Genomic DNA, 24,017 nt, shown 5'->3' on the forward strand with positions numbered 1-24,017 from the left:
TCCTTGAGAGAAGCTTTCCCGCCAGCCTGGTTTTAGAGCTGCATCAGTCCCAAATAAACACACAGGAGGCTATATTAACTATGAAGCTGTTGGCCTTGCTTGTTTCTTACTGGCTAGCTCTGACTTAAGTAATTACCCCATAATTGTTAATCTAAGTATTTCTCTTACCGGAGAATAGTTCCGGGCTTCCTACCCCATGGCGTTACATTTTGAATCTCTTGTGTTTCTCTTACCCAGAGTCCTTCTGGACTCCTAGTCCCTCCTATCTAGATTCCCTATTGGCCAGACAGTGCTTTATTGACAAATGCACAGGACTTCCCTAACACTTTATATCTGTATATTTCTATCTTTCTAATCAAATTCCTGTTATTTTTTTTCCTTAAACATGTCTGAGTTGCTTCTGTTATTCGAATTTCAATGCATAAGATGTTTTTGCAATCTCAATATTTAAAACAAAAGAGATAAAGCTGATTAATTAATTTTCTCAGGAAAATTGGGCCGATTTCCACCTATGATGCATCACCACTCGGCACCCTCAGATGGTCAGATGCCTCATTTCCAGAGGTCTCACCTTGCAGAGGCCTTCGCAAAGGCCAAAGGAGCAGGTGGAGGTGCTGGAGGAGGGGGTAGCAGAAGAGGACTGATGGGCCAGATCATTCCCATCTATGGCTTTGGAATTTTTTTGTATATACTGTACATTCTGTTTAAGGTAAGTGGAATTGTTTTAGACATATGTCAGTGAAAAGCTAATGTCATTGCAATAAAAATCATCTCCAGTAAAGGCCCGAAAAGGTCACACAGCCCTTTCAAATCCATCATCTCTTTAAAAACCTTATCTCTTTAAACTAGTTAGGATTGCTGTCATCTCAGTTTTACAGGTGAGAAATCTTAGCATAGATTTACAACTAAAATGTAAGGCCAGGGTTTAAGCTTGGATTTTCTGGTTCCTAATCCAATCAGCACCATAATCCAAAGGAAAAGAGCAAAAAACTAGACTAGATGTAAGAGGCTTGTTTGTAGGATAAAAACCAGGGTTTGCAAGTAACCACCGTGAGGCCATATTTAATGGTGCTAGGATATAAGATACTGTGTCTGTTGTAATCTCTGCAATTCTCCCAAGACAACGCTGTCATATCTAGACACTAAGCCCAACATTTCCTGGTTCTGGAGTATTCTGTTGGGTCTTTTAAGGCAGACCCCCAATTTAGTTTCTTCTCCAAGCAGGTTTTTGTAGGCTACTTGCTTATTCTCTATGAAGAGGTATAGAACTTTCTCCTTATACTCATGCTTTGAGTAAAGTGAGGAGATTTTAGCTTCTTCTCACCCAGGAATTCTTCAGGCAGCCTGAGTTGAGCATGAGAATGTCCCCAGGTGCTGCACAGCACCTGTCACTTGGATGACAGCACAAGTACAATAGACGACTATGAGACTGTGTTTTCTTAGTGCTTTGATTTTTGCTTTGATCATTTTTACCTTCTTGACTCCTTTGGTGGCTTTTAAAAAGACACTTCTCTACTGTTGATACCTGGTTTGATTTCTGACTTAATTTTTGTCTCCCAGCCTTTTCTGTTTTCTCATTTAACATGCGGTGTTCCATGAGCTGCTGCTGATGTGCTGTACCTCCTTCATCCTCAGCTTTCAAAGGGGAAAACTGCAGAGAATCGGAGCTGCTCCACTGCCCAACCGGGGAACACCCACAGGAAGATTAGTAAGTGCTCCTTCCCATGTATTCAGTGTTACTGAGCTGGAGTGGAATACAGCCAGCAGGACAGTCTGTGGTTATGTCCCCAAAGGTTTCTCAAAAGTATGTGGGTACTGGACCTTAAAGGGCTAATGCTGAAATAAGCACAAGGCTGCTAGTTCTTTGGTATATGTTAGCAAATTAACAGTCAGCATTTGGCTTAGTTTTCATTTTCAGGCTTCAAAATATTTGTGGAAGAAGTGTTTATTTCTCAGAGGAAATTGAGGGAGAAATTGTGTAACTGTCACATTCCATATTTGCTGTTGACACTCTGGAGTCTTGAAATGTGCTGTCAGAGTATTCTATGCTGTCAGGGGAAATGAAATGTATATATCGTAGTCCTTTTGTCTAAGAATTTATAGACTAGAATGGTTCCAGGAAATAGAATCTGTGGCATAAAACATTGCTACACAAGCATGACAACCTGAGATGGAAGCCCCAGTACTCATGTAAGGAGCCAGGCATGGCTGTGCACACCTGCAACTCCAACGCTGGGGAGCCTTAGGTTTCCCTGGCAGCCCACTTAGCCAACGCAATGAGCTTCTGGTTTATTGTGAGACCCTATTTCGAGGGAATAAGGGAGAGAGTGACAGAGGAGGACACTTCTGCACTCTGACTTGTATGGGTCACACACACACATATACTTCACACAGGAAGAAAAACTCATGAGAAGGCACCACCTAGAAAGAAAGGGCTTGTCAAAGGCATTATGTCTGGATTTCTTGAGCAAAACTTATGCAAACACGAACTCTTGAGCTTCTTGAGGGTTGGATGGTGTTCATGGGCAGCAGCTGTAAAGGGTCCTACTGTGGAGCCCAAACTCACAGAGGTCTGCCTGCCTCTGCCTCCTGAGTACTAGGATTAAAGGAAGGTCTGTTCCACCCCAATCATTAAAGGTTTTCTTTTAAATTTATTTTTAAAGTTTTCAAATTAAAAGACATTTTTCTCATCACAAGTTTTTAAAAGAATGAAGTGAGTATGAGCCACAGAAGCATCTGCCCTAGACTGTATCTCTCCTTTTGGAATTATTTCTGGACTACCTGCTGTGTTAAATCCTCAATCACATTCCACATCCTTTTGGAAATCTTAAATAGTCAAGAATCTAAAGAAAGCTGCTATGTCCGATCATGAGATAGTAATGGTACATATATCAGTAATGAAAAGAAATTGTAGACAGTAGGAAGTCTTGAACTGATGAGAGGATTAAGTGGGTGAAAATGCTGAGTTTTATCTCCAGAATCCATGTGGTATGCTTCTTAATTCTAGCTGAGAAAGGAGAATTGTCCAGAAGCGTGCAGGCCAGCTATCTTAGCGTATGAAGTGCACCAGAAACGAGAGATACCCTGCCTCAACAGAGCGCAAGGCCAGAACACACACACACACACACACACACACACACACACACACACACACACTCAACACATACACAAAACACAAAAATAAATAAAAACAAACCAAAACACACACTATAATAATAAATAAAAAAGAAAGACTGTTAGTACTGTCTGTTGTCAGAGACAGAAAAACATATGTCAAATGGTAAAATGGACTCATAAGACTGCTTTTTATAACAATGGCAATGACAGTAAAATCAGTTTTATTCTTTACTTAGGAATCATGCAAAAATAACTACATCTAGGGCACAGAGTTACCCCCTAGCATGGTCTATTCTTTATCCTTGACAAAAAAGCATGGAGGTCTCAACCATAGTTCAGGATTTCCTTTTGAAGAAATATAACAATGACACTATTCATTCCTAGATGCTTTCAGATCTTAAGGGCTCACCTCAGAGTCCTGATCCTTTTTCCTAGTACTGTCTAGGCTCGGCGACTTACTCAGACACGCTGTTTGAATCACAGTCATCTGCTGCCGCCTTCATTTATTGTGGGGCGACTTTGCAGGATGTGTTTTCAGTGTTGGGTGTTTTCTTTAGTTGGTTCTGCTGGGTTACTGTGTGGAGGAGGAAGTGACTTATTTATTATTCCCTAAGTGAGTATGTGTCCTGTTGATCCTGGTGGCCAGACCTCCAAGCCTTTTCTGTGCTGATTGTATTAGAGAAGCTCATGTCTATTTTTTTGAGTCTCTGAAGAAGCCTGAATTATCACAGATCATTTCAGCTAGCCGTTTCTTTTTCTTTCTTTTTTTTTTTTTTTTTTTTTTTTTTTTTTTTTGAGACAGGGTTTCTCTGTATTGTTTTGGAGCCTGTCCTGGAAAGCTAGCCATTTCTTAGTTTAGGGAATTGCATATAATGGTTCTTAGATTGATGTTTGTTTTTCAGCCAACTTTGAGCTTGTTCAACTGCAAGAAAAACTAAAAGAGACAGAAGAAGCCATGGAAAAATTAATCAATAGAGTGGGACCTAATGGCGAGAGGTAAGTTTTTTCTTTGTTTGCTTGTTTGTTTTTGAGGCAGGATTTCTTTGTGTAGCCTTGGCTGTCCTAAGACTAGCTCTGTAGACTAGGCTAGACTTGAACTCACTGAGATCTGCCTGTCTTTGCCTCCGAGTAAAAGAAATGGGCTCATCAATGTTGTGCCCAAGTTGCAAAGATCCCCAGAGACCACCAGGGAGACAGACCCACTAAACTGTAAAAGCAAGGTTTTAATCGTATTGATTGTTCATCCAACCATGACAGGGACCCCATCTAGCAAGCTGATGCAGCAGCCTCCAAAGGGAGTGAAGTTCTCTGTCTGCTGCTAGGTTTTTAAAGACAAAAGTTACAGGATTACATCAGTAGGTACCGGTTTATTTTTGATTTGTTGACATTTAGGAACAATTAGGAGGATTTCTCAAAGTCGTCTTTTGGCATGAAATACCTGTGTACCAATTATTTTCATTGGTCAGTGCTGAGAGGGAACATTCTGTGGTTTCTATGACATTGTCTTGTTACTTGCAGGTGGCCTATTGTTCATAGATACCAATAGTTTTCAGAACTATATCCTGGAGACTACAGGGGAGGTTTTGGTCCCCCCTGGAATTTCTTTTGTGGCCAAACAGTTCCCAGGAACCAAGCATCTAGGGAGAAATTGTGTAACTGTCACATTTCATTATTTGCTGTTCAGTTTTGGCCCTAGGCTCTGGGAGGCCAGAGGATCTGGAGTTTCCTTGTGTCTTTTCTGTAGCCTGTCATGGCTACTAAAGCAGGGGGCTGAGTGAGGGTCTGGTCCCTTTATTTCTAAATTATTAGAAGCCTTTGAGTTTAGTTTACCCCTTTCAATCAGGTAAAGGTTCTCTTTTGGTTTGTTTTTGTTTTTTAGAGACAGGGTTTATCTGTGTAGTCCTGACTGTCCTGGAACTCACTTTGTAGACCAGGTTGGACTCAAACTCACAGAGATCATCTTGCTTCTGCCTCCTGAGTGCTGGGATTAAAGGTGTTTGCTGTCATGCCTGACTTGAGAGGCTACACTTACTGCTTTTGATGTATAGACTACTTATTTGTCTTATGTAATTGTCAGCTTATGTGTAATAAATGTATTCTCTCTCAATTGACATTTCCATTTTCATATTATTGAGAAACCTGCTTTCAAGCATTAAATGCCATACAAATTATTGTGAGGGTTTGTGAAAGTTGTAAATCTTGTAGAGTCAAATTACCTAGTTTTAAGAAGACTGTTTCCTAGTTGGCTAATGTAAAATTTTAAGTAAAAACTGGCTAGAGAGATGACTCAGTGGTTAAGAGCACTGGCTGCTCTTCTACAGGACATGGGTTCAATTCCCAGCACCCACATGGCAGCTCACAACTGTCCGAAGCTCTGGTTCCAGAGGAGGAGATCCATTGCTCTCTTCTTACGTCCCTGGGCATTGCACACATGCGGTGCATAGATATATATTCAGGCAAACACCCATAGAAATAAAATAAAAAAATAAAATATCAAGGAAAAAAAACAACTGTTATTACAGTAGACATTTGTTTTGTGTTGACTTACTCCTAGTGCATAATTAAACATGCAAAGTAGGTGTCAAGGGCCAAATTAATCCTTTAGGAAGGAACACTTCTGCTTTACCGCACTGGCCCAGGAACTGAAAAGGTAGGTGCAGGAGGTTCATGAGAATGAGAACAGTTAAGAAAACAGGGACACAAAAAAGCCAGGAAGGAAAAGCCAGAATGTGATTTTGTGTACTATGACAGAGCCAGTCTCAGCTGAGCCTTCTAAAGGGAGGAGGGAGAAGGTCATGGTGGGTGATAACAATCTCATGCAGGTTATTGGACAGTCTTTCCCACACCGTCATGGACTGTGGAGTCTTTGATGTAAGGAACAGGCCTTGGCCTCTTCTGTTTGCCATCTTTCAAGTATTTGTGCCCTGTGCCTCCTCCTTTGCTCTCTGACTAGTTTGCCCATCCTTGGTTGCATATCAAAAGAGTAGGCAGCTGGACGATGGTGGAGCACACTTTTAATCCCAGCACTTGGAAGGCAGAGGCAGGTGGTTCTCTGAGTTTGAGGCCAGCCTGGTCTACAAAGTGAGTTCCAGGGCAACAAGGGCTACAAAGAGAAACCTTGTCTCAAAAAACCAAAATAAAATAAAAATAGAAATAATGAAGCGTAGGCATCCTCAAATTGCAGCCTTGTGGCCAGACATTTCTTACAATAGCTCCTGTGCTGCTGAACTGTTATTCATGAGGATAAACACTGGGACATTGCTTATCTATGTCAGAAACTTTTATTTTTTTGCAGTTTATAAAGTAGGCTTACAATCTAAAATGTTTTCCAAAGTCACATATATACAGGACTGTATCTGTGTGAATAGATAAAGGTTGACTAAACTTACTAAAGACTGTTCTGAGCTAACTGCTTTTATAGACATTATCTAATGTACAAATGTATGTATAGCTACATATACTTCTGTGACCTTTTATAGACCCTTATGCCTCAGATAAATATCTGTACCTTGGTCTGGGATGTTGACTGTCCCAAGCAAGCCTACAGCTCATGAACTCCATAGATGAATATCTGTGGTTAGAGCCCCTTACTTGGGAGATGCGACCCCAGGTTAAGAAACCACACAAAGATATTCATTATTACCCGCCACTACTCAGACTCGAATGATCCATCACTTTCATCCTGTGTGTACCATCTCTTTACTGGCCTGGCAGGAGTTAGTACTATAACTCCTAACTACCTTCTGTCTTCTTTGTGCTGTATGTGCAGGCTCAGAGGAAGTTGTCCTGCACTGCAGCTGGAGTTTCACCATTTCTTTGTACCTGTAATGTCTTATTCTTTACAAGATGCTGAGGTGTGAACTCTTTGAGAACATACTGATTCCAACCTGCAAAGCAGCAAATACGTAAAGTGTTACCTGGAATACTTCTCAGGAGCTGGAAGGCAACACAACTTCCATGAAGGCACGTTTCCTGGTGGCTAAGGATGTTAGACATGTTTTAAAGCACTTATTGGCATCTGTGTTTCTTCTTTTGAGAAGTTCAGTAGCCTGTTTATTGATTGGATGGTTAGACTTTGTTGTTTAATTTTCTGCTCTTTATATATTCTTGATATTATTCCCCTGTCTGATGTGTAGCCAGTATAGATCCTTTACCACTTTCTGCAGGCATCTCTTCAGTCTGGTGATTGCTTTCTGTGCGGAAACTTTTTAATTTCACATAGTCCTATTTGTCAGTTCCTATGGGGTCTCCTATGCTGTTTGGATCCTTGAAATAAAAATCCTGTGCCTAGATGTTGAAGTGTTCACCTCTTGTCCTCTAGCAAGCTAAAAGTTGTAGAACTTAGCATGACCTACCTAGTCCTGGGTGGCTGGGCCTTACAGTCTTTTGTGTGGACCCTCTTCTATTTTCATGCTCTCCATTAAGGTCGTTGATCCATTTGAATAGGTTCTTGTTTAGGGTGAGATGTGTACCAGCCTTCCTTCTGTGCCTGCCTCTGTGGCATATTTCTTCTGCAGCTCTAGCTTTACAATGATCAGAAGAGCTGCAGATGCACCAGTGTTTCTGTTAGACTATCTTTATCATATCTTGACTTCTGTGGGGCAAGGAGAGGATTTAAGATAAGCTTATAGGCTCCATCCTTTTGTATAGTATTCACATACTATGTACTTTAACCTGTGTTCCTGACTGCAAGATGTTGGCCTGAAATTGAGAAATAGTCAGTCCTGAACCTGGACCTTACATATATCTATGTATGAGTAGAAACACAGAAGTGGTTCCTGATGTGACTTGTACATTTTTCAAATACCCTTCACCTCAGTGGTATAGGTCTGTATACATGCAGTGACCTCTATGCTATGTCTGACATTAAACACAGTATCAAACTCAGAGATACAGGTTAAGGAACCAAGGCGAGATGTTCTTATTTCTGCCTTTAGAGTTATCAAGGTTTCCTTTTAAGAATGGTATGTCTGGCTAGAAATAACTTACCTGCTTGAAAGATGGCGTGGCCTGAGGAAGCACTGGTTGGTAAAGAGCCTAGTCCTGAGTGGCCTGGCCTTGCAACCATCCCTTACGTGCTCTCTTGTACACCTCCCCCCATCCCAACCCATGTAACTACTCCTTTTCCCCCTAAAACCTTGCAAATGCATTTTCCTTTGCTGAGACATTGACCTCCCACCCCACTGCATGCTTACTTTGACTCTGGGTTGTTACAGAGCTGTCAACAAGGACATTTTCTCTGAGAGTCCCTACCTGATACCACAGAAGCTGGCAGGGTGGCCCTTTGTGTTCACATCTCCTGGACTTGTTGGGTGCTATATACAGCTTACTGCCATCTAAGCATGTCTTTGCTGATGTCCTGTAACCTTTGGGAGAACAGAATCATCAGTGTTCAGTCTTATTTCTTATGCTGGAGCACCAGTCATGTCTGCACACTGTGAAATAATGAGTCTTTTAAAGCAGGATCTCCAGGAACAATAACATCTTCTTTGGAGCCTCTTTTTCATTTGTTCTGTGAAGTCCTGTATGGTTGATAATAGCAGGTAGTAGTTCCTCTAGAGTAACTGTATCTGGGAGAGTGAAGTGTGCTCCTGTAGCAAATAAACTCAAATCTACTGGCTTAATTATTGTAGACTTATGCTAGAGTTCTGTGAGTTAGCAGTCCTGTATTGAGTGAGAATCATTAATATTGCAGGATTTCTCTTGCAAGGCCCTGTGCCAGAATCTGCTTCCTTGAACTTTTCAGCTTCTAGAAATTGCTCATACTCTGGCGTATGGCTCCTTCCTTTATCTTCAAAGACATCAATATTGGGTTGAGATCTATTCATACTGTATCTCATTGACTTCTATTACTCCCTTTTCCCACTTCTAAGGGTTCTCTTAACAGTAGGTAAAGGGATGAATGGCTTTACCCTAACCTGTAGTAGAAGAGAGACTTACCCCCAGAAGAAAACTAATTAGATAAGAACATAGAAGGAAAATAAAGATACAAAGATGCTTGAAGATTTATGGTACTTCCTGGGAGATTTTGACATTAACTAAGATAAATCACAGAAGAAGAGAAAGAAGATAAGAGATTTTGAGATAGTGGACATGGACTGACCTTTGAATATGGTTGAGATGCTGTCAGAATATAACAGCAACAGGACTATCTGTTGTTGGATCTAAGATCAAGGTCATGATGAAGGATGAGATCACCAAATCTTTGAGGCCATCATATTGTGTTGTTAGCCTTGGTCTTTCCTTTCTGTTTTGTTCTCTCTATATTTAACTCTTGGCTTTGATGATTCCTTTGGTTAAAAGTCAGGTGGCATTATTTTCCACCTGTGACCTTTTATTATCCTAGCATTTTGGAATCTGGCATAGACAACCTATTATCCTGCTCTGCTTGTTCATGTAGCTTCTTGTGATTCTTGGCCATATCGGTCCCCATTTTGAAGGACTGAATTTAAGGTTAATTTGAAATTTAATGTGATAGACAAGGCCCCAAATAGATGCTGAGAAAATAATTGGACATTTTGGTAAAAGGTAAAGACTAAAGACCGGGTTAGGACATCTTCTCTTTAGGGTAATGGCTTAATCTGTGATCCCAGGTTAGCCTTTCTGGAGTGTGACTTTAAAAATGGAGACTCACACACCTTTAATCTCAGTACTCTGGAGGCAGAGGCAGGTGGATCTCTATGATCCTGGTCTACAGAGCTAGTGCCAGAACAGCCTCCAAAGCCACAGAGAAACCCTGTCTTAAAAAACAAAAAACAAACAAACAAAAAAGAATGGAGACTCTGGGGAGTCCCTAAGATTGAACCTTCATGATGGCCAGGCCTTGGTAAGTGGAGAGAGTGGGTCAAGTTCAGAACTAAAAGAGATGGTTAGAGAAGTGGGAGGGATACAGGTGTGTTCCTGGCTAAAGCAGGAAGTTTCAGAAGGATGCTCTGTAGTAAGAAGAGTAAAAAAGAACAAACTGGAAGATAAAGACTCCTGGACTCAGGAGTAAAACAGTCACTGATGGTTTTTGTAAGTTTTGGTAAATGACAGGGTGGTGACCACATTTCAAAAAGGTAAAAGAGAACAAACAGTAAGGAAATGAGGACCAGCCAGATGGATGGATGTGTAGGCGTTCATAATGATGAGTCTGTGGCCATGCTGCCATGTCTGAATGGGGAGTTTCAAGGCAGGCTGAGACAGTAAGAATTCCATAAAAGTATTCATTGTAGTAAATCCTAAAGATGTGATCATGTGTATCCTGCACTCTGTATTTAATGGGCAGCACAGACACACATTTTCAAAGTTAGAAGGATGTTTTAGTTTATTTGTTCTATTTTAAAGGTTTCCATTTCCCAGGAGTCAGGAAGCAGAGGCTCAGTTTTGTTTCATTTAGTAAGTGTCCGAATACTCCGTGTACAGTTAGAGAAATGGTCTCTAAAAACTGCTAGCCAGAGCTTTGTGAAAACACGCAGACTGTCCTATTCTGACCCCAAATTCTCCCACAAAATGGGTCACTTTCATTGGAGGAGGTTGGAGAACTGACTGATTTTGTTTCTTTCCCAGTGAGGATGGCTGAAGTGGTACACCTTCCTTTTCCTCAGTTACAATCTTTCTTAATTATTTATTTATTTTATTTGCGTTGGTGTTTTGCCTACATGTATGTCTGTGTGGGAGTGTCAGATCTTGTAGTTACAGACAGTTGTTAGCCGCCATGTGGGTGCTGCGAATTGAGCCTGGGTCCCCTGGGAGAGCAGTCAGAGATCTTAACCACTGAGTCACATCTCCATCCCCCCTCAGTTACAATCTTAATGTTTGAAGGAGAAGCCTCTTTTTCCTGTGAGGTGAAGTTTGTTGAGGTGTTTTCCTCTCAGGTGTGTCGTTATCCTCAAGCCTTGTGCTGTTCTCACAGGTATTTGCCCAGAACCACTTCTAAGTTGGCTGTCAGATGAGATCTTCTAAACTGTAGAAGTTGAGTACTGTGGTGGGGTATGGCTCATTGATAGAGTGTTTGCTTACTGGAGTTCTACAAGAAAGGAGAGGAGAGGGAGTGAGGAAGGAGAGATGGAAAAAGAAAAGGCACAAACTGTAACCACGTGTGTAAATTTCAGCTTGTGGAGCTCAGCTCCTCAGTTTATCTACATGGTTGAATGTTCTGAGTTATGTACCTCTGAGAAGAAGCCTTATGATCCCAGTCCAGTATTTTTCTGTGTTAGGACTAATGGCCTAGAATATTTGCCATCCTTGCTTCAGAGAAAGTGTCTCAGAGTACAGGTAATAGGTAAATGAGTTCGAGGGAAATTGCAGGAGCTGGGGACTCAGACTGGTATGTAGCTGAGACCACTGGGGCCTTGTTTCCATGTCAACACATGGTGGACTCAAGCAGTCACTGAAGGATCTGGAGACTAGGTTCCCGTTTATAAAATCACGACATGGAACTAACACCTCTGGTGCCAGCCATGACATTCCAGAATCAATTCTAGAAAAACCACCTGCTATTAGACCTCCTCTTTGAGGATCCAAACAGATCATGGTGAAGTTTCTCCCTGTTGCTTAGGAGTGCTGACCACCAAATGGCTGGATTGTCTGATGTTTCTCAGCAGAGTACAGACTGTGACATCTGACCAAGAGAAACGATTACTGCATCAGCTCCGAGAAATCACCAGGGTCATGAAAGAAGGCAAGCTCATTGACACATCTACTCCAGAGAAGGAAGCCGAGGAAGCCCCTTACATGGAGGACTGGGAAGGTAAAATGTCCTCTTACTTCTTTATTAGCTATCTCCCAGAAAGGACATCTTATGGATTTCCTTAAAAACCAGTTTGGTACTGAGACATGACAAATCTCTGTTTTTACTTGTATAATGTTTACCGTTTATGAATGTGCAATTGGAAAGTTTGGCAAATGTGTACGGTTGTAGTCATACTATAGCCTCAGAATAGGACAGTTTCGTCACCCTAGAAAGTCCCTCCCTCCTGTCCCTGTGAGCAGCTGAGTTGCTTTCCACCCCTGTAGCTTGGCTTTTCTGATATAAATGGATTGTATTGCAGATATGGTGTGGTGGGTATCTTCTGTTTAGAGTACTGCATTTGAGATTCATGTGTGTTGTTGAGTGTATCCAAGTTCTTTCTGAAATTGCTGGGCAGTATTGTATAAATATGCCACAGTTTGTTAATCCACTCACTGGCTGATTAGCACTGGGCTCTTTCTATCTTTGAACTGTAGTATCTGAGCTGCTGTGAGGCCTGCATGCAAGGCTTCACAAGGCTACTTTTGGACATACTGTGCTTCTCTTTTGATATATGCTTAGGATTAGAATTTCAAGGTTTGTAGTGAGTGGATGTTTAAATTTATAGACACTGTGAGCTGGCTTTGAAGTGGCTGTACATTCCCATCAGCAGCTTGTGAGAGTAGGTTACTCCATATCTTGCTAATACACTGTCTTTGTAAATGTTAGCCATTCCATGAGATTCGGGTGGCATCACAGTCACAACTCAAGTTTACATTTCCCCAATGACTTATGATGCTGAACAGTTTTTCATGTGCTTTTTTTTTTCAGACAGGGTTTTTCTGGGCTTTGGAGGCTGTCCTGGAACTAGCTCTTGTAGACCAGGCTGGTCTCAAACTCACAGAGATCCGCCTGCCTCTGCCTCTCAAGTGCCAGAATAAAAGGCTTGCACCACCACCACCTGGCTCTCATGTGCTTATTTTCAAACTGTTTATCTTTGTTGAAGAGCCTGCTGAAATTATCATTTTTGATTATTGGTTTGAATGTGTTTTTATTAAGTTGCAGCATATTTATTTATTGTATGGAGGTATTTTTTTGAGACAAGGTTTTGTGATACAGTAGCCCTGGCTGGGCTATATTCACTCTCAGGCTAGTCTTAAATGCATCATCCTTGTACTTCAACATCCCTAGTACTGGGATTATATGTGTGCATCACCATGCCCAGCTATAAGGGTTTTTAATGTATCTTGGATGCAAGTACTTCACCAGTTAGGTATTTTCTCATAACCTGTAACTTGCCTTTTAATTTCCTTAATAGTCTTAAAGTCTTAATTTTTATGAAGTCATATTTTTCATCTATCTTTTAATTCATATTTTCGTGTGTTCTGTTTAAGACATTTTGCCTAATCTAAAATGTTTTCCTCTAGAAATCATATGGCTTTAGTGCTTGCATTAAGGCTTATTTTGAGAATATTTTTAATTATTTCTTTAATTAAGGTATATCATTTCTCCCTTCCCTTTCCTCCCTCCAATCTCTCCCTTGAGTTAATCTTTATAGATGGTGCAGTATTTGTAGATGTGCAAAAGATATAAACAGACATTTCAGCAAAGATGATACACAGATTGCAAATACATATATTAAAGCATATTCAACATAATTTCCCTCTTAGAAAATGCATATTAAAATTAGAATATGATAGATGGGTATAGTTGTATACACCTTTAATCCCATCAGAAGCAGAAGCAGAGACAGGTAGATCTCTGTGAGTTTGGGGCCAGCCTGGTCTGTATAGCAAATTCCAGGCAAGAGGGTTACATAATAAGACACTGTCTCAAAAAAAAAAATAGAATAGTGTGCTTCTCCATATCTTCAGAATGACCAAAATAAGAAATTGCTGCAGATTAGGATACAAAGAAAGTATTATATGTACATCAATAGTGAGATATAAAAAGGAATGCATGTGTATTAGTTACTTTTCTGTCTCTGTGACCAAATTACTTCCTTTGACAATGGCAGGAAAACTTAGTGGAACATCCCATTTCACAACAGGGAGGTCCAGGAAGCAGAGAAGTGAACAGGGATCCATCCTCAGCAATATGTGTCTTCCAACTAGGCTTTGCCTCCTCCACAGACTCCCAAAATAGAACTACCAGCTGGGAACCAAACATTCAAAATATGAGCCTGTAAGGCACATTTTGTATTCAATCCACAACAAGATGTTTTGGAAAACAATGTAGTTGTTAAAAAATCTAAGCATGTAAATACAGCAGTTGCAGCCTTGACATTTATCCCCAAGAAATAATGACAGGGACATGTAGAACTTGTATACATGAGTATTTTTAGCAGCTTTATCTAATAGGTAAAAACTAGGATCAACTTGAATGTCCTTCAGCAGGTGAATGGTTAAATGATAGTACATGTATAACATAGTATTCCACTAAGCAATAAGAAGGAATGAATTATTGATACATACAGAGACTTACATTGAGTGAAGGGTAGAAGCTTATTCAAAAAGATATGATTCTTTATGTAGAATGCTCTTCAAATGGCAAAATTGTGGGAATAGATAACATACTAGTAGTTGCTAGGGGTTGAGTGTTGGGCCCCTGCCACACGGGGTCTCTGTGAGTTGCTGGTCAGCCTACAAGTGCAACTTGTTTTCCAGTCCAAGTGCTTCCTGTTTTCTAGTCCTGGCTTACTGCCCCGGACTTGATCCTCTGACATCAACATTCAGCAGGAGGAAAAGGTTTTTCCACTGTGCTGTAAGCCTGTATATAAAGCTCCTCCCTCCTACAAGAGAGAGACTTCTTAGCACTTGCAATGAAGACACACACACACATTCTCCTGGCAATAAAGGCAACACATGCATTCTTTTAGTACAAACAAGTGGAAGTCTTGTCTTTTCCTGATACCTCGGAGTTGCTTGTGGCGCAGGCGCCACAGTTGAGGAGCAACATGCCAGTAGGAAGGAGTGGGTGTGGCCATGAAGGGCATCGACATAAGGCAGCCTTGTGGATGGATACATTCTCTGCTGTATTTTTTCTTTTTGTGTATGTTGCATGCATGCTTGTATTTTGCAAGAGGTTGAGGGCAAGTGTCTTAGTTGCCTTCTACCTTATATATTAAGGCAGGAACTCTTTTTTAAATCTAGAACTTTCCAGTTTCACTAGTCCAGCTAGCCAGCTTGCTTTGAGGATCCCATCTCTGCCTCCCACGCACTAGGATTGTAGGCAGGTCATTCATGTCCACCTGCTCTGTATGTGGGTGCTAGGGTTGAATTCCAGGTCTCATGCTTGCAGGACAAGTGCTTTCCCACTACGCTATCTCCCTAGCTTCTGTTTAGCTAATGTAGATACCTTGTGTGGCGGTTTGAAAAAGTGGCCCCCAAAGGGAGTGGTACTACCAGAAGGCGTGGCTTTGTTAGAGTGGCATGGCCTTGTTGGAGGAAGTGTGTCATTATGGGAGCAGTTTTGAGGTGTCCTATTCTCTGGATACTTCCCAGTGTGTCAGTCAACTTACGGTTGCCGGCAAGATGTAGGGCTCTCAGCTCTTCCTCCAGCATCATGTCTGCCTGCGTGCTGCCATGATGATAATGGACTAAATCTCTGAAACTGTAAGCAAGACACCCCAGTTAAGTGTTTTTCTCATAAGAGTTACTGTGGTCATGGTGTCTCTTCACAGCAATAGAAACCCTACCTAAGACATCTTGGTTATTATATTATGCTATATTTTTCTTCATGCTATATATCAATCTATACCTATCTCAATGTAAAAAAATTTATTGAAAGTAATACAAGAAGTTATAACACAAAGGTTAACAGTGAAGCTTTCTATACTTTCACCTTCTGTAGTTAAGATGGTATATGAGTTTAAAAGCTAACACTGAACTGGAAAAATATCTATGGCAAATATGGACAAAAACAAGTTGATGGGTTTGCTATATAATAAGTGCTATGACTAATGCAGAAGTCACTGAAATTCAAATAAACAGTTCACAAAAGAAAAAAATTCCACCAGCTGTAAAACGTGTGAAAATATTTAACTTCACCAATCACCAATGAAAGAAATTTCTTTTTTCTTCCAGTTTGTACATCTGTATTATACACTTTATTCCCAAATATTACTTTTTTCCCCATCATTTTCTACCTGCCTTGTAAGATATGCTGAAGTCACACAGAATTTTAGCTATGGTACTAACTTTTCAAGACACCTGCTTTTTCTGCTTTAAGTATCGTTTAATCATGGTATTGTATTTCCTGCTACATTACCAATGATCGATTATTATACATTGATAAGTCACCCTTTCCATTTTTCTATTCCTCTCTTCTTCCCTCCTTATCTACCCTTCTTTTCCCTCCATCTTTTCTTTTTCTGAGACAGGCTCTCACCATATAGTCCAGGTTGGTCTTGAACTCCTAGTCCTCTTGCCTCTGCCTCCTGAGTGCTGAGATTTGGGGAATAAATGGCTATATACAGCTTAACTATTTTCCCCATTTCTACTAGGAATTGAACTTATAGCCTTTAAACATAACTTGCATGTTAGGCAAGTGCTTCACCACTTAGCTCCATCTGCAAACCACTTAAAAGGTTTAATGGGTCTTGCTAAGTTGCCCAGTCTGGCCTTGAAGTTGCCTTGTGTCTTTTGTCCTAGGTAGCTATGATCTCAAGTTTGAGCAGCAAGCCTGCCACCGCTTTCTTATGTCCAACTTCATGGTCACTGAATTTAACTTTTGATGAATTTTTGTATTTGTCAAGACAATGTCCTGTCATACTTTTGATGTTTGCATGTTAAAGGTTTGGTCCCTAAACTGACATTATTTGGATGTGGACCTTTAGGAAGTGGGGCCTCGGGGAAAGTCCATTGTTCATTTCATGGACGCCTTCAAAGGGGACTGTGGCGCCCTACTCACTTCCTCTTTACTTACTGGCCCATGGAAGCAGCTTGGCTCTGCCTCGTGCTTCTCTTGTAATGTGCTGCTCTTGCCAGAGGCCTAAAGCAATGGGCTTTCCAATCTTGGGTTGGATTCTCCAGAGCCTTCAGCCACAATAAACTTTTCTCTGAGTTAATTATCTTAGGTATTTCGTAGCAGTGGTGTAGAGCTGACACAAGCACATCAAGCATTTGTACTTTGTGTGAAGTGCACAGGTCACAACACTTGGATACCTATATGGAGTTTTCTTGCTGCTAGAAAATTCATGGCCATGCCATTTTCCTTAAAGTTGGAAAATCCTTGTTCATTTTGTACTTTCACTTGACTGAAAGCAAGATATCTTGCTCCGGTCTGACCCCTTCTCAGTGGGTAGCCTGTTTATAGTTAGCTGTTTGTTTTATGTCTGGGAATTCATTTTCATCTTACATTTTAAAATCTGAATTTGGTCACAGTCTCTGGTTCTGTCTGGGTATACATGAATATGTTTTTATACTACTTTTGTCCAGCAGTTAGCGAGCCTCCCATCAGTGAATAGATGTTTCCTTTCATCATTTTTTACTGATGCTTTGATCTATTTTACTTTGATTTCACAGTCTAGTAATTCAAAATGGGATACAGTGATCAACTTCCACAATTTCTCAGAATTTCCATTTCTTTGTCATTTGTATTTGTTACAGGAAAATTCTTTAGTGTAAACTTTTAATACATGGATTTGTTTTTTTTCAGCCATGCCCATCTTAATCTTGTGACCTTTATTCCTGGGTATAAATTTTTTACCCTGTGATCATGCCTTTCTGTTTACAGGAATTCTATTTCCATTGCTCTGTATCCTCTTGATGTCACTAGGGATAGGTTGACATGTTAAATCCTTTCCCCATGTTGACTGTTTTCTTGATGGATGCTGTATCGTTAGCTTAGTTTGGTTTTCATGTTTTAACTGCTGTCTTTCCTCCTGCCTCCGCCTTCTTCAGCAAATCCTACCAGCATGCACCACCACAACCAGCCTGCTGTGTTTTCATAGAAGCAGTGTATCCTTGTTGTTTGCTTATATTTTTTAATGATGTTTGAAAGTATTAAGTCATTTGGCATGAGCTACTTCAGCACTCGGGTGGGTCATTAGTGATAGTTTTGGGTTTAACATTAGTTTTATTAAGTATAAATACTTGATTTTTAGTTTTCCATTTTTATAGGATATCTTCTTTTTAATCCTTTCTCCTTAACTCTATGTATGTTCTTAGAGTTGAAATGAGTGTCTCATAGGCAGCATTCAGTTGGGCCTTTTTAATTTTTTCAAATCTCTTCAGCCATTCTGTTGATTAGAAAATTTAACTCATTTATATTCAATGTAACAATTGATAGGTAAGGACTTACTAGTGTCATTTAAAGATTTTACTACATTTGCGTGTTTGTGTGTATTCTCATGCATATGGGTGTGCAACAGTGTGTGTGTGTAGGTCAGAGGTCAGCCTGTTGTTTCTGTCCTTCCATTATGTTGGTCCTGGGGATGGAGCCCAGGTTGTTAGGCTTGGTGGTAAGGTATGTTCCTTTTCCCACTGAGCTGTCTCACAAACCCCTGTTATTTTGATAGTTGTTATCTGCTTCTTTCGTCGATTCTTTGTTCTTTTCTTCCCTGTCATTCTTCCTTTGTGGTTCGATTTTATTGTTTTGTCTGTATTTTTAGGTGGCTTGCTTAAACTCTGGATCTCCAGTGGATGGCCTGGAGTTGTAATGGGCCATAAGACTGAGTCTGCAGAGGCTATGGTTGGGATGGGCCTGGAACCTTGAGTCTATAAGGTCTGGTTCTGGAGCCATCTAAGGGCCTATTTCTCATGAGAAAGCCTTGTGGGCCTACCTTTAGGTCCTGGGACTGTGGGATCCACAGAGGTGATCTGGAAGCTTGGTAGTATGTGTTGGTCTGGTATTCACATCTACTGGAATGAGCATGGGTCCTAAATCTACTAGACTGTGGAGATTAGCTTCAGGACTGTACCATCAGTAGGTTAAGTCTGTAACCTATGTCTGCATTTAACAACTGGGTTTTTGACTTCAGAGGTATCGTGATTCTGGACAGACTTAGAAGCTGTGGCTGGGTTTGCTAACTGGTTCAGGGCTGGTCTGGAACCCAAAGCTTGTTTGTTGCTGGGTGGACCTGGATCCTGATTCTGTGGGAGCCTGTATAGAGCATGTGTAAGCATGATAACTAGGGCCATGGGACTGTCCTGGACTTTGTGCTAGCGAAGGCCTGATGCCTGGGGCCACAGAGGCTAGGATGACCTGAGTCCTAGGGCTGCTGGATTGAGTCTAGAGCTTAAGTCTAATAGTCTTCCCTCCTAAACCAAAGCAGGTAGTCATTGAAATGCAAAGGTAAGCTCTTGGTGAAGAGTGAAGGCAAGCAAATGGACTTCTTTTGAGAAGTCAGTGGTTGACATCTAAGTCACAAGTTCCTGCCCTGAAGTTGTGAAAGCCTTGGATAGCTATTTCAGTCCTTTTGCTATTGCTATAACTGAATACCAGATGAGGTCACTTAAAAAGGATTGAGGCTTGTTTAGTTGATGGTTCTAGGAGTCTAAGAGCATGGTGTCAGCATCCACTTGGCATCTGGTCAGAGCCTTCTTGCAGTGTCACTGTATGTTAGAGGGCATCACATGGTCAGATAGAGCATGCTTGATGTCTTCAGGTTTTTCTTACAAATCTGTGAAAGCCATCATATGGAACCTACCTTCAGACCTGATTTAATCCCCTCCTAAAGATCTCCCCTCAAAGTACCATTGACATATGACTTTGAGGATTGAGCTTCAACAAGGGTTTTGGAAGTGACACTCAAACCATAGAGGTGGTTACACTCTTGTTTTATCTAGCACTCTGTCTAAAATTGTTCTGGGAGTGAAGGGTGCATGGGCAAGATTCTGACACTATGTCAATGCTGGTGGGGGTGGGTAAGAGGGAGTGTTTACATCTCTGGGAGAACCAAAGTGTTTTTAATATGGTTCTTCTGGAAAATAAATTTGGCCTACTCTCTGTATTTCTAGAAGCCCATCTTGAGGAATTGAGGTAGGTGGTCAGAGCTCCTCATTGTCACATAGCTTACAATGGGGACAAGTTGGAAGGAATCTGTTTGAATGTCTTATGTAAGAATAGTAGTGCTCGCTTCAGCAGCACATATACTAAAATTGAACAATACAGAGAAGATTAGCATGGCCCCTGCGCAAGGATGACACACAAATTCATGAAGTGCTCCATATTTTAAAAAAGAAAAAATAGTAAATCATGTCAGGTGTATGACATGGAGAAATATCCAGACACATATTAAATGAAAAAGTATAGGGCAACAGTCCATATTCAACATGACCTTTATTAAAAAGGCTGGAAAATACTATCCATATATGATTTTAAAAGCCAGAGATAAATTAGCAGTGGTAGAATTCTAGGTGAATTGTGTTTAATTTTTAAACTTGTCTATAATTAAAGTCAGTAGGAAAAATATAACAAAATGAAGGCTATGCTACCATCATCAAAAGTTCTGCAGTCAAAATAACTTTTATAATCAGAAATTCTGTAAAAATGTCTTTAGCTACCTCACATTGTACCACAAGATTGCTATTTTTCACAATTGATGAACAAAAATCTATCAGAGCTGAATATATAGTTATCGTCAACATGCAAATGGGTTGTGAATTCTCCAGCTTTTAACATTGTGTAGTGAGCACTGCCATTGCCAGAACTAGCATGAGTTCCAGCATGGCCCATCTGCTGCTCAGGCTGGGCTTGGCTGACACAGATTTATTTCATTTCATTCCTTATTTGGCAGCATAGCCTCTTTCTCATTATCACAGCTGAGGTTCAGTGCCAGTGTTACTCATTTTGCTTACCTGTGTGCTGTTTTTCCTTTTATTCCATTTTGTGAAGAAGATGGCGATGGAAATTCTGTCTCTGAAAATGCAGCTCTTCTCCTGTGAGGTCTTGGTCATGTTTTGCTAACTTGCCCCTGCTTCTGACACTTACAGACGATTTTGGTTGTTTTGATAAGTAGAAAGCACCATGGTTTATTTTTCAAAGGATTTAGCATTCCTTTTCCCAGCCCTACCCCCACCAGAAGATGTGGAAATGGTTCCAAATAGAAATTGTAAACACTAGCCTTAAGCTAAGCCCTCTCCATCTGGTACTGGTGCATTTTTTTTTATGCTGATGGCTCATGCTGTTTGCTTAATCTTCATCAGTGCTGCAGAGACATGAGGGATGAGACGTCCCTCTACCCCAAGCACCTTAAGAAGGATTTTCCTCTGCCTTGGTTTGTATTTCAAAGAGCACAGGGACAGTCAGCCAGACTGCTAGGAATTTGTTCAAGTGAAACATTAGGACTATTAGAACCATCTTAGAGATTTATTGAATGGATTTGTTAGGATAGGATAGCTGCTGCCAGACAATCCTCTCTGATCCCACCACTATTTATTTTCAAAGATGCTCTTTGTAAGACTTTGTTCTACTTTCCTCTTTAGGTTACCCTGAAGAGACTTATCCAGTGTATGACCTTTCTGACGGTATCAAGCATAGGCAAGAAACAATCCTGGTGGATTACCCTGACCCAAAAGAGCCCTCTGCTGAAGAAATAGCTGAACGAATGGGAGCCATGGAAGAGGAAGAGTCAGAGCATTTGAGCTGGGATCATTTGCCCACTGACCCTGGAGCCCAGAAAGATAATTCTGTTACCCTGTGTGATCCTAACCCAGAATCTTGCTCCTGCTGTTTTCATGAAGAGGATCCTGCTGTCTTGGCAGAGAATGCTGGTTTCAGTGCAGATGGCTACAGTGAGCAAGAGGAAGCCACCAAGGAAGACTGGCCCCAAGACTTTACAAATGAAGGGTTGGGGATCGGCACTGATAACACACGCGTGGGTGGCATGTTGAGGAAGCGCAGTCCCCAGAGTTTAGAGTGAAGGCAGCCTGTTTGATGCAGTATCCATTACTCCACTCCTAAGGTATCTTTCCCAATTTCATCCATGGCCCCATGCCCTCTACTTCCTTCTCTGTGTTCAATATCATAGAACTTGGGCCAATACCATGGATATTATCTATACGTGCCTGGTGCTTACACACCTGTCACCTTGTAGACATTAGTGTGAACACAGGACAGTATCACCTTTCTCTTCCTGCTTTTCTGCATCAGAGACACTAACCCATTAGGTAATTATACTTGGTTGACTGTGCTTGGAGGTGGTAACACCTTTGCAAAGGTCTGACCCCTCCTCATAGGAGTGACAGATGGTTTACCTATGAATGAGCATTGAGTTAGCTGATGTTGGGGACTTAAGGTTTTAAGAATGAAGATTTTAGACTCCCAAATGCCTTATTCTTTGGGTGTTGAACTGGTTAGTAGTCTCCTGAGGAGATGAGCATGCTCACTTGTGAGGCTGAGGGATCCAGAGCACAGCAAGACAGCTGACTGAGCTGTAGCCTCTCCTCAGAGCCTTCTAGGTTAAGATCCCCGGATCCTCCAGAGTAGCAGGCCATGAGCACACAGTCCTACCTGGAGACCATTTTGCTTGTATATTGCCCTGATCTCTAGCTTCCCTTGTCTTTACTCTATTGAACAGAACTTCCGATCCAGAAGCACTTTTGTACATTGGTCATCTGTGGTAGGGGAAATTTGAGGCATAAGCACTAGTCTGTGTCTCACAAAGCTGAAGCATGAGGCTGCTGAAACTACAGGATGGCCTAAGGATGGGGTTTCTTTCATGAGTTCAGTGGCCTGTGAATCCTAACAAGGGTGAGTCGATTCGGTTACATGTAAGACCTGCAAGTCGGGCCGGGCGGTGGTGGCACACGCCTTTAATCCCAGCACTCGGGAGGCAGAGGCAGGCGGATCTCTGTGAGTTCGAGGCTGGGCTGGACCGATAGCCTCCAAAACAATACAGAGAAACCCTGTCTCGAAAAACCAAAAAAAAAAAAAAAAAAAAAAGACCTGCAAGTTGAAAGAAGGTATGTCAAAAGACATTCCCAGGCAAGAAATGGGGAACTCAGAAATTAAGGAATCTGTGGAGCTGGATACACTCTTTAGACTTCTATTATGCCTGGCACGAATATGACACCAGAAGACAGTTTGGACCACTCAGGAGCATCCTGGCTGCCATCAGAAGGTATGGGCCCACACTAAGATAGTCAGCTGCTACAAAGCTTTACATGTTAGTTGAACTAGAAAAAGCCCTGAAGATTGTCTAAAAATACACTGTACTGCATCAATCCCTGTGTAGAACATTTGTTTGAAATTGTGAAGAATGCAGTTAATGTGTACTGAAGATAGCCTTGGCATAACTAACACTAAGTGTAAAAACCAGTATAGGTATTCTTTTTTTGGCAGATTGTTTTGTGTGGCTCCCTCATCCACCATGTGAAGTTGATTTAGGATAGCCCTGGGTTCTCATTTGTCCTTGGGTGCGATCCTGTTATAAGAACTTGTTTTTTCTCATTCATTCATCAGACAGTTGCCCTGTGCTGAGTACTAAGACTGAATTTGTACCTTAAGAGTTCCAGTTTAGCCGGGCGTTGGTGGCGCATGCCTTTAATCCCAGCACTTGGGAGGCAGAGGCAGGCGGATCTCTGTGAGTTCGAGGCCAGCCTGGTCTACAAGAGCAAGTTCCAGGACAGCCTCCAAAGCCACAGAGAAACCCTGTCTCGAAAAACCAAAAAAAAAAAAAAAGAGTTCCAGTTTAATATAGGAGCCTGACAGATGCACTGTGGACTATAGAAGGCTGGAGATTGTTAATTCTTCAGGCATAGAAAACTGAGTCCTGATTCTTCCCTGCATCTCTGGCTGTAGAATTTTGGATAGGCTCCTCAGACAGTCTGAGCCTGGTTTGAGCATCTGTTAAGTAAGGGGAGTAAAAACACAGTTCTCACAGGGTTATAAGTGTAAATGAACTAGTCAGTCTGCATAGGGCAGCCTGACTAGCTCTTGCATAACAACATATCACGTGGCAGCTGTTTTATTACAGTGTGGACCCAAAACTACAGGACCATGAAAGAACAGGAATGTTTTTGCCAAGCTACCAGTACAAGAAGAGACTTTGTGACATGCTAAGAACATGAGCAAGGAAGAGAGGATGTTTTGGCAGAAAGAGTGGGTTAACAAGAATAGTGGGGTGTGTAGATGGATAAGAAGTTACAGAGTCAACTCTGTTATTATTGGGGGATTAGCTATAGAAATAGTTCCTGCCAGAAGGACCAATCCCTTGTGGTTCTTGCCATTTTAGATATTAGTTTGC

At 41.2% G+C, this 24,017-nt stretch overlaps 1 protein-coding gene and 1 non-coding gene across 3 annotated transcripts in view; both read left to right on the forward strand.

The window, feature by feature from the left end:
- The window catches only part of Ric3 (RIC3 acetylcholine receptor chaperone), a 40,783-nt gene extending 17,694 nt beyond the window's left edge, over positions 1-23,089 (forward strand). The window contains exons 2-6 of one of the 2 annotated variants that reach the window (XM_040756718.1): positions 489-709; positions 1,636-1,708; positions 4,020-4,113; positions 11,700-11,848; positions 21,256-23,089. In XM_040756718.1, coding sequence (XP_040612652.1) covers positions 489-709; positions 1,636-1,708; positions 4,020-4,113; positions 11,700-11,848; positions 21,256-21,692 — 974 coding nt within the window. In that variant the 3' untranslated portion in view covers positions 21,693-23,089. The remainder of the gene's footprint in view (positions 1-488; positions 710-1,635; positions 1,709-4,019; positions 4,114-11,699; positions 11,849-21,255) is intronic. The other variant, XM_040756721.1, reaches the window with a different exon arrangement.
- On the forward strand, positions 19,900-20,005 carry LOC121135715. The gene has a single exon (XR_005872814.1). It is a non-coding gene; the product is annotated as a U6 spliceosomal RNA (small nuclear RNA).
- Positions 23,090-24,017: the final 928 nt, after the last annotated feature.

Source organism: Mesocricetus auratus, unplaced genomic scaffold, assembly GCF_017639785.1.
Source record: "Mesocricetus auratus isolate SY011 unplaced genomic scaffold, BCM_Maur_2.0 Super-Scaffold_4256, whole genome shotgun sequence".
NCBI classification, from domain to species: domain Eukaryota; kingdom Metazoa; phylum Chordata; class Mammalia; order Rodentia; family Cricetidae; genus Mesocricetus; species Mesocricetus auratus.